This window comes from Grampus griseus (assembly GCF_964374135.1).
Source record: "Grampus griseus genome assembly, chromosome: 15".
In the NCBI taxonomy this organism is placed as follows: Eukaryota; Metazoa; Chordata; class Mammalia; order Artiodactyla; family Delphinidae; genus Grampus; species Grampus griseus.
Genome location: NC_139009.1, coordinates 80310295 through 80325977, shown reverse-complemented (window position 1 = coordinate 80325977; position 15683 = coordinate 80310295). Strand labels below are relative to the sequence as shown.

Below are 15683 nucleotides of genomic sequence, written 5' to 3'. Positions count from 1 at the left end.
CAAATAGGGACAATTTTAGCTCTTTCTTTCTGATCTGCATGCCTTTTATTTCCTTTTCTTGCCTAATTATACTGGCTAGCCTTCCAGCACTATGCTGAATAACAGTGGTGAGTGTGGACATCCTTGCCTTATTACTGATCTCAGGGGGAAAGCATTCAGTCTTTCACCGTTAAGTACAGTCTAAACTATAAGGTTTTGTAGGTGTTCTTTACCCAGTTGAGGAAGTTTCCCTATATTCAGTGTTCTGAGAGTTTTAATCATGAATTGGATTTTAAACATTTTTTTTCTTCTTTGATTGGTATGATCATGTGATTTTTACTCTTTCTCCTGGTATTTTAGTGGACTGCTTTAATTGGTTTTTGGATTAAACAGTCTTGCATCCCTAGAATAAACCTCACTTGGTTGTATTGTATACTTCTTTTTATATATTGCTGAATTCTATTTGTTAATCTTGTGTTAAGGATTTTTGCATATATATTCATGACGGATATTGGTATAAACTTCTCTTTTTGAATGTCTTTGTCTGGTTTTTTTTTTTTTTTTTTACATCTTTATTGGAGTATAATTGCTTTACAATGGTGTGTTAGTTTCTGCTTTATAACAAAGTGAATCAGTTATACATATACATATGTTCCCATATCTCTTCCCTCTTACGTCTCCCTCCCTCCCACCCTCTCTATCCTGCCCCTCCAGGTGGTCACAAAGCACCAAGCTGATCTCCCTGTGCTATGCGGCTGCTTCCCACTAGCTATCTACCTTACATTTGGTAGTGTACATATGTCCATGCCACTCTCTCGCTTTGTCACAGCTTACCCTTCCCCCTCCCCATATCCTCAAGTCCATTCTCCAGCAGGTCTGTGTCTTTATTCCTGTCTTACCCCTAGGTCCTTCATGACATTTTTTTTCTTAAATTCCATACATATGTGTTAGCATATGGTATTTGTCTTTCTCTTTCTGACTTACTTCACTCTGTATGACAGACTCTAGGTCTATCCACCTCATTACAAATAGCTCAATTTCGTTTCTTTTTATGGCTGAGTAATATTCCATTGTATATATGTGCCACATCTTCTTTATCCATTCATCCAATGATGGACACTTAGGTTGTTTCCATCTCCGGGCTATTGTAAATAGAGCTGCAATGAACATTTTGGTACATGACTCCTTTTGAATTATGTTTTTCTCAGGGTATATGCCCAGTAGTGGGATTGCTGGGTCATATGGTAGTTCTATTTGTAATTTTTTAAGGAACCTCCATAATGTTCTCCACAGTGGCTGTATCAATTTACATTCCCACCAACAGTGCAAGAGTGTTCCCTTTTCTCCACACCCTCTCCAGCATTTATTGTTTCTAGATTTTTTGATGATGGCCATTCTGACTGGTGTGAGATGATATCTCATTGTAGTTTTGATTTGCATTTCTCTAATGATTAATGATGTTGAGCATTCTTTCATGTGTTTGTTGGCAGTCTGTATATCTTCTTTGGAGAAATGTCTATTTAGGTCTTCTGCCCATTTTTGGATTGGGTTGTTTGTTTTTTTGATATTGAGCTGCATGAGCTGCTTGTAAATTTTGGAGATTAATCCTTTGTCAGTTGCTTCATTTGCAAATATTTTCTCCCATTCTGAGGGTTGTCTTTTGGTCTTGTTTATGGTTTCCTTTGCTGTGCAAAAGCTTTGAAGTTTCATTAGGTTCCATGTGTTTATTTTTGTTTTTATTTCCATTTCTCTACAAGGTGGGTCAGAAAGGATCTTGCTGTGATTTATGTCATAGAGTGTTCTGCCTAGGTTTTCCTCTAAGAGTTTGATAGTTTCTGGCCTTACATTTAGGTCTTTAATCCATTCTGAGCTTATTTTTGTGTATGGTGTTAGGGAGTGATCTAATCTCATACTTTTACATGTACCTGTCCAGTTTTCCCAGCACCACTTATTGAAGAGGCTGTCCTTTCTCCACTGTACATTCCTGCCTCCTTTATCAAAGATAAGGTGACCATATGTGCGTGGGTTTATCTCTGGGCTTTCTATCCTGTTCCATTGATCTATCTTTCTGTTTTCATGCCAGTACCATACTGTCTTGATTACTGTAGCTTTGTAGTACAGTCTGAAGTCAGAGAGCCTGAGTGCTGCAGCTCCTTTTTTCTTTCTCAAGATTGCTTTGGCTATTCGGGGTCTTTTGTGTTTCCATACAAATTGTGAAATTTTTTGTCCTAGTTCTGTGAAAAATGCCACTGGTAGTTTGTTAGGGATTGCATTGAATCTGTACACTGCTTTGGGTAGTAGAGTCATTTTCACAATGTTGATTCTTCCAATCCAAGAACATGGTATATCTCTCCATCTATTTGTATCATCTTTAATTTCTTTCATCAGTGTCTTATAATTTTCTGCATACAGGTCTTTTGTCTCCAGAGGTAGGTTTATTCCTAGACATTTTATTCTTTTTGTTGCAATGGTACATGGGAGTGTTTTCTTGATTTCACTTTCAGACTTTTCATCATGAGTGTATAGGAATGCCAGAGATTTCTGTGCATTAATTTTGTATCCTGCTACTTTACCAAATTCATTGATTAGCTCTAGTAGTTTTCTGGTAGCATCTTTAGGATTCTCTATGTATAGTATCATGTCATCTGCAAACAGTGACAGCTTTACTTCTTCTTTTCCGATTTGGATTTCTTTTATTTCCTTTTCTTCTCTGATTGCTGTGGCGAAAACTTCCAAAACTATGTTGAATAATAGTGGTGAGAGTGGGCAACCTTGTCTTGTTCCTGATCTTAGTGGAAATGGTTTCAGTTTTTCACCATTGAGGACAATGTTGGCTGTGGGTTTGTCATATATAGCCTTTATTATGTTGAGGAAAGTTCCCTCTATGCCTACTTTCTGCAGGGTTTTTACCATAAATGGGTGTTGAATTTTGTCAAAAGCTTTCTCTGCATCTATTGAGATGATCATATGGTTTTTCTCCTTCAATTTGTTAACATGGTTTATCACATTGATTGTTTTGCGTATATTGAAGAATCCTTGCATTCCTGGAATAAACCCCACTTGATCATGGTGTATGATCCTTTTAATGTGCTGTTGGATTCTGTTTGCTAGTATTTTGTTGAGGAGTTTTGCATCTATGTTCATCAGTGATATTGGCCTGTAGTTTTCTTTCTTTGTGACATCCTTGTCTGGTTTTGGTATCAAGGTGATGATGGTGGCCTCGTAGAATGAGTTTGGGAGTGTTCCTCCCTCTGCTATATTTTGGAAGAGTTTGAGAAGGATAGGTGTTAGCTCTTCTCTAAATGTTTGATAGAATTCGCCTGTGAAGCCATCTGGTCCTGGGCTTTTGTTTGTTGGAAGATTTTTAATCACAGTTTCAATTTCAGTGCTTGTGATTGGTCTGTTCATATTTTCTGTTTCTTCCTGATTCAGTCTTGGCAGGTTGTGCATTTCTAAGAATTTGTCCGTTTCTTCCAGGTTGTCCATTTTACTGGCATAGAGTTGCTTGTAGCAATCTCTCATGATCTTTAGTATTTCTGCAGTGTCAGTTTTTACTTCTCCTTTTTCATTTCTAATTCTATTGATTTGAGTCTTCTTCCTTTTTTTCTTGATGGGTCTGGCTAATGGTTTATCAATTTTGTTTATCTTCTCAAAGAACGAGGCTTTAGTTTTATTGATCTTTGCTATCGTTTCCTTCATTTCCTTTTCATTTATTACTGTTCTGCTTTTTATGATTTCTTTCCTTCTGCTAACATTGGGGTTTTTTTGTTCTTCTTTCTCTAATTGCTTTAGGTGCAGGGTTAGGTAGTTTATTCGAGATGTTTCCTGTTTCTTAAGGTAGGATTGTATTGCTATAAAATTCCCTCTTAGAACTGCTTTTGCTGCATACCATAGATTTTGGGTCATCGTGTCTCCATTGTCATTTGTTTCTAGGTATTTTTTGATTTACTCTTTGATTTCTGCAGTGATCACTTCGTTATTAAGTAGTCTATTGTTTAGCCTCCATGTGTTTCTATTTTTTACAGCTCTTTTCCTGTAATTGATATCTAGTTTCATAGCGTTGTGGTCGGAAAAGATACTTGAAACAATTTCAATTTCAATTGTTACATTTACCAAGGCTTGACTTGTGACCCAAGATATGATCTATCCTGGAAAATGTTCCATGAGCACTTGAGAAAAATGTGTATTCTGTTGTTTTTGGATGGAATGTCCTATAAATATCAATTAAGTCCATCTTGTTTAATGTATCATTTAAAGCTTGTGTTTCCTTATCTATTTTCATTTTGGATGATCTGTCCATTGGTGAAAGTGGGGTGTTAAAGTGCCCTACTATGAATGTGTTACTGTCGATTTCCCCTTTAATGGCTGTTAGTATTTGCCTTAGGTATTGAGGTGCTCCTATGTTGGGTGCATAAATATTTACAATTGTTATATCTTCTTCTTGGATCGATTCCTTGATCATTATGCACTGTCCTTCTTTGTCTCTTCTAATAGTCTTTATTTTAAAGTCTATTTTGTCTGATATGAGAATTGCTACTCCACCTTTCTTTTGGTTTCCGTTTGCATGAAATATCTTTTTCCATCCCCTTACTTTCAGTCTGTATGTGTCTCTAGGTCTGAAGTGGGTCTCTTTTAGACAGCAAATATATGGGTATGTTTTTGTATCCATTCAGCCAATCTGTGTCTTTTGGTGGGAGCATTCAGGCCATTTACATTTAAGGTAATTATTGATATGTATGTTACTATTCCCATTTTCTTAATTGTTTTGGGTTCGTTATTGTAGGTCTTTTCCTTCTCTTGTGTTTCTTGCCTAGAGAAGTTCCTTTAGCAGTTGTTGTAAAGCTCGTTTGGTGGTGCTGAACTCTCTCAACTTTTGCTTGTCTGTAATGGTTTTAATTTCTCCATGAAATCTGAATGAGATCCTTGCTGGGTAGAGTAATCTTGGTTGCAGGTTTTTCCCCTTCATCACTTAAAATATGTCCTGCCAGTCCCTTCTGGCTTGCAGAGTTTCTGCTGAAAGATCAGCTGTTAACCTTATGGGGATTCCCTTGTGTGTTATTTGTTGTTTTTCCCTTGCTGCTTTTAATATGTTTTCTTTGTATTTAGTTTTTGACAGTTTGATTAATATGCGTCTTGGCGTATTTCTCCTTGGATTTTTCCTGTATGGGACTCTCTGTACTTCCTGGACTTGATTAACTATTTCCTTTCCCATATTAGGGAAGTTTTCAACTATAATCTCTTCAAATATCTTCTCAGTCCCTTTCTTTTTCTCTTCTTCTTCTGGAACCCCTATAATTCGAATGTTGGTGCATTTAATGTTGTCCCATAGGTCTCTGAGACTGTCCTCAGTTCTTTTCATTCTTTTTTCTTTATTCTGTTCTGCAGTAGTTATTTCCACTATTTTATCTTCCAGGTCACTTTTCCGTTCTTCTGCCTCAGTTATTCTGCTATTGATCCCATCTAGAGTATTTTTAATTTCATTTACTGTGTTGTTCATCATTGTTTGTTTCATCTTTAGTTCTTCTAGGTCCTTGTTAAATGTTTCTTGCATTTTCTCTATTCTATTTCCAAGATTTTGGATCATCTTTACTATCATTATTCTGAATTCTTTTTCAGGTAGACTGCCTATTTCCTCTTCATTTGTTAGGTCTGGTGGGTTTTTAGCTTGCTCCTTCATCTGCTGTGTGTTTTTCTGTCTTCTCATTTTGCTTATCTTACTGTGTTTGGGGTCTCCTTTTTGCAGGCTGCAGGTTCGTAGTTCCTCCTGTTTTTGATGTCTGTCTCCAGTGGCTAAGGTTGGTTCAGTGGGTTGTGTAGGCTTCCTGGTGGAGGGGACTAGTGCCTGTGTTGTGGTGGATGAGGCTGGATCTTGTCTCTCTAGTGGGCAGGTTCACGTCTGGTGGTGTGTTTTGGGGTGTCTGTGGCCTTACTATGATTTTAGGCAGCCTCTCTGCTAATGGGTGGGGTTGTGTTCCTGTCTTGCTAGTTGTTTGGCATAGGTTGTCCAGCACTGTAGCTTGCTGGTCGTTGAGTGAAGCTGGGTGCTGGTGCTGAGATGGAGATCTCTGTGAGATTTTCGCCGTTTGATATTATGTGGAGCTGAGAGGTCTCTTGTGGGCCAGTGTCCTGATGTTGGCTCTCCCACCTCAGAGGCATAGCACTGACTCCTGGTGCAGCACCAAGAGCCTTTCATCCACCCGGCTCAGAATAAAAGGGAGAAAAAATAGAAAGAAAGAATTAGTAGAAGAAAGAAAGAAGGAAAGAAAGAAGCAAGGGAGGGAGGGAGGGAGGGAGGGAGGGAGGAAGGAAGGAAGGAAGGAGGGAAGGAAAAAAAAGAAAGAAAGAAAATAAAGTAAAATAAAATAAATTAAGATAAAATATAATAAAGTTATTTAAATAGAAAAATAATTATTAAGAAAAAAAAATGGACGGATAGAACCCTAGGACAAATGGTGGAAGCAAAGCTATACAGACATAATCTCACACAGAAGCATACACACTCACAAAAAGAGCAAAAGGGGAAAAAATCATAAAGCTTGCTCTCAAAATCCACCTCCTCAATTTGGGATGACTCGTTGTCTATTCATGTATTCCACAGATGCAGGGTACATCAAGTTGATTGTGGAGATTTAATCCGCTGCTTCTGAGGCTGCTGGGAGAGATTTCCCTTCCTCTTCTTTGTTCTCACGGCTCCCAGGGGCTCAGTTTTGGATTTGGCCCCGCCTCTGCGTGTAGGTCGCCAGAGGGCGTCTGTTCTTCGCTCAGGCAGGACGGGGTTAAAAAAGCCGCTGATTCGGGGGCTCTGGCTCACTCAGGCCGGGGGGGAGGGAGGGGCGGGGCTGCGGCGGCAGAGGCCGGCGTGACGTTGCACCAGCCTGAGGCGCGCCGTGCATTCTTCCGGGGGAGTTGTCCCTGTTTCCCGGGACTCTGGCAGTGGCGGGCTGCACAGGCTCCCCGGAAGGGGGTATGGATAGTGACCTGTGCTCGCACACAGGCTTCTTGGTGGTGGCAGCAGCAGCCTTAGCGTCTCATGCCCGTCTCTGGGGTCCGTGCTGTTAGCCGCGGCTCGCGCTCGTCTCTGGAGCTCCTTTAAGCAGCGCTCTTAATCCCCTCTCCTCGCGCACCAGGAAACAAAGAGGCAAGAAAGAGTCTCTTGCCTCTTCGGCAGGTCCAGACTTTTCCCCGGACTCCCTCCCGGCTAGCCGTGGTGCACTAACCCCTTCAGGCTGTGTTCACGCCGCCAACCCCAGTCCTCTCCCTGCGCTCCGACCGAAGCCCGAGCCTCCGCTCCCAGCCCCCGCCCGCCCCGGCGGGTGAGCAGACAAGCCTCTCGGCCTGGTGAGTGCCGGTCGGCACCGATGCTCTGTGCGGGAATCTCTCTGCTTTGCCTTCCGCACCCCTGTGGCTGCGCTCTCCTCCACGGCCCCAAAGCTTCCCCCCCCCCGCCACCCGCAGTCTCCGCCCGCGAAGGGGCTTCCTAGTGTGTGGGAACCTTTCCTCCTTCACAGCTCCCTCCCACTGGTGCAGGTACCGTCCCTAACCTTTTGTTACTGTTTATTCTTTTTCCTTTTGCCCTACCCAGGTACGTGGGGAGTTTCTTGCCTTTTGGGAGGTCTGAGGTCTTCTGCCAGCGTTCAGTAGGTGTTCTGTAGGAGTTGTTCCACGTGTAGATGTATTTCTGGTGTATCTGTGGGGAGGAAGGTGATCTCTGCGTCTTACTCTTCCGCCATCTTCCCGGAAGCCCCCCCACCCCCCGCCTTTGTCTGGTTTTAGTGTAAGGGTAATACAAGCTTCATAAAACAAATTGGGATATGTTCCCTCCTCTTCCACTTCCCAGCATAAATTGTGTAGAACTGGTGTAAAATCTCTAACCTTTTGGTAGAATTTGGGGGGGACTAGTTTTTTCTTTGGAGGGAAAATTTTAAATTATTAATTCAATTTCATAATATTTATAGAGCTATTCAGTTGAGTTATTTCATAAATGTGAGTTGTGGTAGTTCGTTTTTGAGGACTTCTCACATTTTATCAAATTTTTGTGGGTAGAGTTGTTTGTAGTATTCTCTTATTATTATTTTAATAGATAGAGGGTCTGTAATGATATCCACTGTTTCCTTTCTGATAATGGTAGTTTGTGTCTTAGCTCTTTTCTTCCTCTTGTCAGTCTTGCCAGAGGTTTTACATTTTATCGATCTTTTCAAAGAAACAGCTCTATTTCCTTGCTTTTCTCTATTTTTTTCTATTTTATTTTCATTGATTTCTGCTCTGATCTTTATTACTTCCTTCCTTCTATTTGCTTCAGGTTTATCTTATTTTGCTAGGTTCTTGAGGTGGGAGCTTAGATTGTTGATTGGAGGCATTTCGTCTTTTCTATTCATATATATATATATATATATATATATTTTTTTTTTTTTTTGCGGTACACGGGCCTCTCACTGTTGTGGCCTCTCCCGCTGCAGAGCACAGGCTCCGGACGTGCAGGCTCAGCGGCCGTGGCTCACGGGCCCAGCCGCTCCATGGCATGTGGGATCTTCCCAGACCGGGGCATGAACCCGTGTCCCCTGCATCGGCAGGCGGACTCTCAACCACTGCGCCACCAGGGAAGCCCGAGTGTATCTCGTTTTATAGCTTTTTTTTAGTAGCCGATTTAGGTGTTATATTATTCATACATAAATTGTCACAGTGTCCTAGTCTCACTTTACCAGTTGAGTGAAGCATAGAAATTTGTTTCCCTTTATGGCCCTTTGCTCTCTCCCACTAACAATATAATGTTCTCCAGTATTTCCTTTACGTACATTTAGACCACATCAGATAGTGCTCCAATTTTTGTTTCTGCCATCAAACAGAATTTAGGAAAATCGAGAAGAGAGGGAGAATATATTATATTTTTTCTGTGCTCTTTCTTCCTGCTTTTCCAAGGTTCTTTTTTTCATTATTCCTTTCTGTTTAGAGAACTTACTTTATTCATTATTTTAGGTTAGCTCTACTGGCAACAAATTTCTTCAGTTTTTCTTCATCTGAAAGTGTCTTGATTTCCTCTTCATTTTTAAAGAAAATTTTCACTGGATATAGGATTCTGGGTTAACAATTCTTTTCTTTCAGTACTTGAAAAATATTGTGCCACTTCCTTCTGGCCACCATATTGTCATTCAGATTGGTTTCCCCCCATAGATAACATGTTTCTTTCTGGATGCTTTCAAGACTTTTTTTCTTTCTCTTTGATTTTCAGACTTTGACAGTACTGTGTCCTGGATGGATTTCTTTATGTTAATTCTATTTAGGGTTTGCTCAGCTTCCTTAATCTGTAGTTTTACATCTCTCAACAAATTTGAGAGTTTTCAGCCATTATTTCTTCCAGGAATATTTTAGCCTTGCTCTCTTTCTCCTCTCATTCTGGGAATCCAGTGAAATAGCATTAAATTTTAGGTTACAATCCCACAGACTCCAGAGGCTGTGTTGATCGTTTTCAGCTATCTCATCTTTGTTGCTCAGACTGAGTAATTTCTGTTGTTCTATCTTCACGTCCACATATTCTTTCCTCCATTTCATCCATTTTGATGTTGAGCCTATCTATTACATGTTTGGTTATTGTACTTTTCACTTATAAAACTTCCATTTGACTTTTATTTATATCTTCTGTTTCTTTGCTGAGAATTTCTACTTTTTCATTTGCTTCAGGCATTTTCATAACTGCTCACTGAGGTATTTTATCACAGCTGCTTTAAAATCTTTATCAGATAACTGTAACATCTCTGTCATCTTGGTGTTAGCATCTATTGTATTTTTTTACTCAGTTTGAGACCTTTCTGGTTCTTGATACAATGATGAGTGATTTTTTTTATTGACTCCTGGACATTTTTAGTATTGTTATGAGACTCTGGGTCTTATTCAAACCTTCTGTTTTAGTTGGCTTCTTTTGACACTACTCCAGCAGAAGTGAGGTTGCCACCTTCTTTCTGCAGGGCAGGGTAGAGTCTAGGTTCACCATTTGGCCTCCTTTGACACTCAAGGGTGATGGAGCTCTTCATTACTACTGCGTGGGGGTGAAAACTCTGGCTCCTCACTAGGCTGTACCTCCCTGGCTGGGAGAAGTTGGAGTTTGTCATTTACTGCTCCCCACTGACACCATCTGGGAGTGGCCTAGTTATTGCCGGGCAATAGCAAATATCCTGATTCTTCACTAGGCTTCTGAAACACTACTTGGGTGATTGGGGCATTTCTTTACACCTGGTAAGGGTGGAGGTCTAGGCTTCCCACTCAGCCTTTGCTGGAATAGGTGGGAGTGGGGCCACAGGCTTTTCTGTAGTATTTAGCTGGAGGAGAGCAGTTATTGTCTAACAGTTTCCCGTCTTGTAGGTAGTCCCTTTCCTGATCCTTTGGCTAAAAGAGCAGGCTCTGTTGAGGCTTTTTTTTTTTTTGTCTGCACCATTGGCATTTCCAGGCTTCCATCATCTTCTACTCTAAGTCTGGAATGTAAAAGGTCAAAAAAAAAAAAATCTGGGGAACTCACCACCATGTCATTTCTTGGATCCTGAAGCCCAAGCTAGTCTGCCTTCTCCTCTCCACCCTTCAGAGTCTCCTTATGTTTATTTCGTATATAATGTCAATGGCTTTCAGATATACTTAGTGGGAGGAATAGGTAAATTGCACCTACTCTATCTTCCCGGAAGTCCACTGATGTATCTTTAAGACTTATTTTGGAAGTTTTTCTTATACGGATAAAAGGAATAGAGACTCTCGCTTTCTTTAAGCCCTTGTTGCCTTGCGAAGGCCTTTTCAATGGTCATCCAATTAGAGCAGAGCCTATCTGACTGTCCGTTCCCAAAAGTAAACCTGAGGCAGGGATTTAGGTGAAAGGGATGTATTAGGAAGTAAATAACCAGTAGGGGAGTGAGGAAGTGGGACTGGGAAATGAAGGAAGCCAACAAGGGTGCATTACCCACAGAGTAACGTTAGCTTGAGCTCTCAGTGAGCAGTGGAGACGGTGCATGAGTCCCCTCTGTGTTTTCCTAATCAGAGGCAAGGGCAGGGGCAGCTTCACGGGAGTCCACGGTCATACAGGGCTCCACACTCGGAAGAGCCCCATACTTAGTTTAGTGTTCTGCTCCCATCATTTTGAAATTCTTAATAATTTCTTAACAAGGGGCCCTACATTTTCATTTTGCACTGGGACCTACAAATTATATAGTCAAGTAGTGGAATATTTATACCTACTTCCATTGGAGGGACGTAAATTCCTAGACATTCTGGGTTCTTCTTTAGCTCAGGGGTGCTGGGTTGCACAGTATCTCCCCAAAATGCACGTCTACCAGAACCTCACAGTTTTATTTGAAGATAGGATCTTTGCAGATATAATCAGTTAAAATGAGATCATACTGGATTAGGGTGGGCCTTAATCCAATGACTGGTATCCTTATAAGAAGTGAAAACAGATACACACACACGTGAACACACGCACACACACAGGGGAGAATGTCATGTGAAGACAGAAGCAGAAGTAGGAGTGAACACCGAGGGTCACCAGCAGCCCACCAGAAGCTAGGACATGCGTGGAGCAGTTTCTCCTGCAGAGTCTCCAAAAGGAACGAACCCTGCTAACACTTTGATTTTGGACTTTCAAACTCTTTAACTGGGAGAGAATAAATTTCTGTTGTCTTAAGCCATCCAATTTATTACAGCCCTTAGAAACTAGTACACCAGGCAAGGGAAACTCCAGGTCTTGGCCGTTGGGAGTGAAGGCACACCTGGACCATCCTGCAAAAAACTGACAAAGGATCTGAGGGGCAGGGCAGAGCCTTGCTGGGGCCAGGCCCTCTGGCCTTGGCCTTTCATTTAACCAAACCAACCTCTCCTCTCTACAATGAGCATGTGGCCTAATGACCCAGCCAAGGAGGAGCCATTCAGCCAATAGGGGTGTGGGGCTCCGGTGAACCAGAGAGGCTGACCCCACTTAATTGCATTTGCATTCAAATTTTACAAAACCAAGCAATCGCAACCAAACATGGCCTGTCAGAGGGCCAAATTCAGCAGCTTCTGTGCCTGGAAATTGCGCTTCTGGCCCAGAAAATCGTGTTACAGCTGTTCTCTGGAGTGAAGATTCTTCTATCCCAAAGGCAAGCCAGCTTTATTCACAACTCTATTGTTCAGTGTTCTCAGCTATTCATAAATATCTCCCCCAATGGCTCTAAGGGTTCTGAAATTCCTAGCTGACTTACTTCTTGGGTTAAGATATTAAAGTTTTTTGCTTTATTGCAAATATCGTTAATGTCTCGGTCTACTAAAGCAATGGAAAAATAATTCGAATTATTAATACATTACCACATAATCTCTCTGAAGACCTCGCAGAGCCTTAAGCATGTAGGATGCTAAGCAGGTACATTTTGATGAGAATCAGGAGAGCGTGAACCATAGGCCACTGCCAGGGAGTGTAGTCCAGGCTGAGTGACCCTGAACAAGACGGCAGGCAGCAGGGGAAGGAGTGTGCTACGAGTTGGAGGGGAGGTTACATAGATAAATAAAAAGGAGGGCTTCCCTGGTGGCGCAGTGGTTGAGAGTCCGCCTGCCGATGCAGCGGACACGGGTTCGTGCCCCGGTCTGGGAAGATCCCACATGCTGCGGAGCGGCTGGGCCCGTGAGCCATGGCCGCTGGGCCTGCGTGTCCGGAGCCTGTGCTCTGCAACGGGAGAGGCCACAACAGTGAGAGGCCCATGTACCGCAAAAAAAAGAAAAAAGAGAGAGAGAATTTAAAAACACCTTATCAGGTCGAGAGAATATAGAGACCACAAAAGAAAAGAAAAATCCCTTTCCTCCTAGTAAACAAAGGGGTCCACATTTTCATCTTGCACTGGGCCCCGTACATGATGTAGCCAGTCTTGACAGCAACGTCCCAATATAATTGTGTATATAGGCCACTTGCTCAGGCAGGGAGCCCCTGAGCAACTTGCTGGCGCACTTAACACAAGCTCCAACACACTTAAGACATATCTGTAATACTAATAGTAGTGTCCCAGGGACAAACAGTCTGTCCACACCACTCTCAACACCCTCCAGTCTTTGACCCGCTCTGCAGCTCAGAACTATGCAAACCAGCTACGGACTCTCTCACGTAGAGCCTCAGCTCAGCCTTTCCTGTGAAGGAGCTGTAACACATACTCTTAGATTTGTGATATTCTATATATGAATAAATTATGTTAATTTTTTCACAGCTAAACTCCTTCAGTAGACTCACTGGGAGGAACATAACAAGTAGTCCTGAGCGCATCTCTTAACCCTGGCCTTCTATGGAAACGTGGAGGAGATGCCCAAGTTGTTACGTTCTGCTGGCTTTTGACCCTTGACTTCCACAGATCAAGGCTGCAGCGTTACCCCCCTATGCCTGAGGATGTGCAAGCCTTTTCAGATTAAACACTATTGCTGTCCAAAGTGGGGCTTTTTTTTTTTGCTCCAAGTCTACCATGATCTTTCCTGTGGTCTCTCCACTTACTTGTGTTGCTCCGGGGATATTCAGCCCTGCTCTTGTTGCTGCGTCCAGCACCAGCTGACCGGTAGGACAAGCTCCTCCTGGGCCTGCTCCAGGACAGCTGGCAGGAACAGAGGCGATGCACTTGAGCCCTGTAGCCTGGGCACGGAAGGGAAGCAGGTGAGCCGGGCAGGGGCAGCTGGGGTAAGGGGGTTCTGCTGCCCCGTGACCGGCAGACCTTGGGGCACAGAGAGCAGCAGGACGCACCCAAAGGACAGCCGTAGGCTTCCTGATGCCTGTCCATTTGCAGTCCGTGGAGGGGCATAGAGAATATGCTTGTGACTGTGTTTGCAGAAAAAATTAAAGCACAAATGAAGAGCCTGCCTCTGTGGGGACCCCGAAGTGACCGGAGGCTGTACCCACAGCCCAGCTCACTATGGCTACAGTCCTCCGGGTCCCTAGCAAATGAGCTCAGACAACTTAAGATACTTGCTTAACCCACTTCCTCAAGTCACAATAAAGCAAACGCTCCGATGGGACTAATGCAGATGGGTATGAGGGACTTTACTGGGATGATGCAAATCTTCTAAAATTGAATTGTGGTAATGGTTGCACAACTCTGTACCTTTGCTAAAAGGCATTGAATTGTACACTTAAATAGGTGACTTTTATGATACATAAATTATACCTTGATAAAGCTCTTTAAAGAAAAAAAGAGAAACAGACTTTCTCATTCCCTTGAGAATTCCTGTCCATTCAGATCCCAGCTCCAGATTGCATCTATGTTCTTGTTTTTGAATCAATTTTATGGAGGTATAATTTGCATATAAATAAATGTATAGCTTGATGAGTTTTGACAAGTGTACATATCTGTGTAATCACTGTCACAATCATGATATAGCACATTTCTGTTCTCCCAAAAAGTTCCCTCTGACTGACTCACTGCAGTCAATTCAGCCGCCGCCTCAGGCCAACACTGATCTGTTTTTTGTCAGTGTAGATTAGTTTCAAGTCTTCTAGAATTTCATGTATACGTACTCTTTCGTGCCTGGCTTCTTTTGCTCAACGTAATGTTTTTGAGAATCATCCTTTGCCCCTCTTTAAAAACCAAACAAAATAAACTTGTGTTGGTGGTTTCTTTAAAGTGAGACAGCATCTCTTTGATGTCTCTTTGATAAGAACAAGTTTTCTGAACTAAGAAACAACTTTCCTTCATTAGCCTAAGGCTCCTAGCTGATAATATTTTCCTTAGTACTGAGTTCGGAAGAGAAAATTTCACTTCTAATTTAGAATGAATTTTTATATTATCTCTGTTCAATTTTTTTAAAAAGTGAAAGAGAAAAAGGGCCAGGTTGGAGGGAAAGAAACACACTGAGACAAAAGTATTTTAAACTAAAACACCTCCCTAAAGATATCACACATTTAAAGCTTTCAAGCTAGGTGAGTAATTCCTCAGGAAAGGCAGAATGTTTCATGTTATGGCGTGTAGTAGACACTCAAGTCACTGTTGAAAGATTGAATGAATTTGAAAAAATTTATAGTACTCACAGGAACAGACAGTGTCTCTCCAAACTCGCCTAAATCGCTGAATGAAGCAGTCCGTGTGAAATCTGCCTTTCATCGTGGGCAAGTTTTGCTCACAAGATAGCAAGCGGTCACTTTGAAGATGCAGAGTGACTTTTAAAAATAGCCGAACCAAATGGAACAAAATGTGGGTGTTGGCTGCCGTAGAAGGAGTGTGCTGTGTCGAAAGTGAGGCCACGAGCTGTTATTGAAGCCAAAGGGTTGACCTCAAATGGTTTAAGCCACTTGGGGAAGGAGATGAGACCATGAGAATGAGCAGAAGTGGGGTCCAGGCAGAGCGCACAGACCCCCATCTCTGCCTCCCACCAGAGAAGAAAATCGCTCCATTGATACTGTCCAAAGAGGTCAGGTGTTTCTCTGCACTGTACCCTAACAACACAGCCCATCTCCAGAAGTTTCCAAGAATGTGCTCCCAGAAGTCTGTTTCCATAACTAGCCCATATACTGGCATCTGAAGCCTCTGCTTGGGCTTCCCTCTCCCTGCCATTCTAACTAATTGTATCATTTTTTTCAAGTGTTTCAACTTAGAAGAGCACCTGGGAGTCTAAACTAGCTGCTTTATTTGCTTTCTTTGTTCCCTGCTGTTCCCAGCTTCCATTAGGGATCATCTTCCTTGGACAATCTGACTATTGTCTTTGATTCACTTTGGGTCACCCAGATTCCA

The 15683-nt window shown here is 42.1% G+C and overlaps 1 protein-coding gene across 1 annotated transcript in view; it reads right to left on the bottom strand.

Annotated features, from left to right (window-relative positions):
• Positions 1 to 15108, bottom strand: part of VWA3B (von Willebrand factor A domain containing 3B) — a 252388-nt gene extending 237280 nt beyond the window's left edge. Inside the window, exons 1-2 of the mRNA XM_082671774.1 lie at positions 14984 to 15108; positions 13460 to 13594 (exon numbers count right to left, since the gene is read on the bottom strand). Coding sequence (XP_082527900.1) covers positions 13460 to 13594; positions 14984 to 15056 — 208 coding nt within the window. The 5' untranslated portion in view covers positions 15057 to 15108. The remainder of the gene's footprint in view (positions 1 to 13459; positions 13595 to 14983) is intronic.
• Positions 15109 to 15683: the final 575 nt, after the last annotated feature.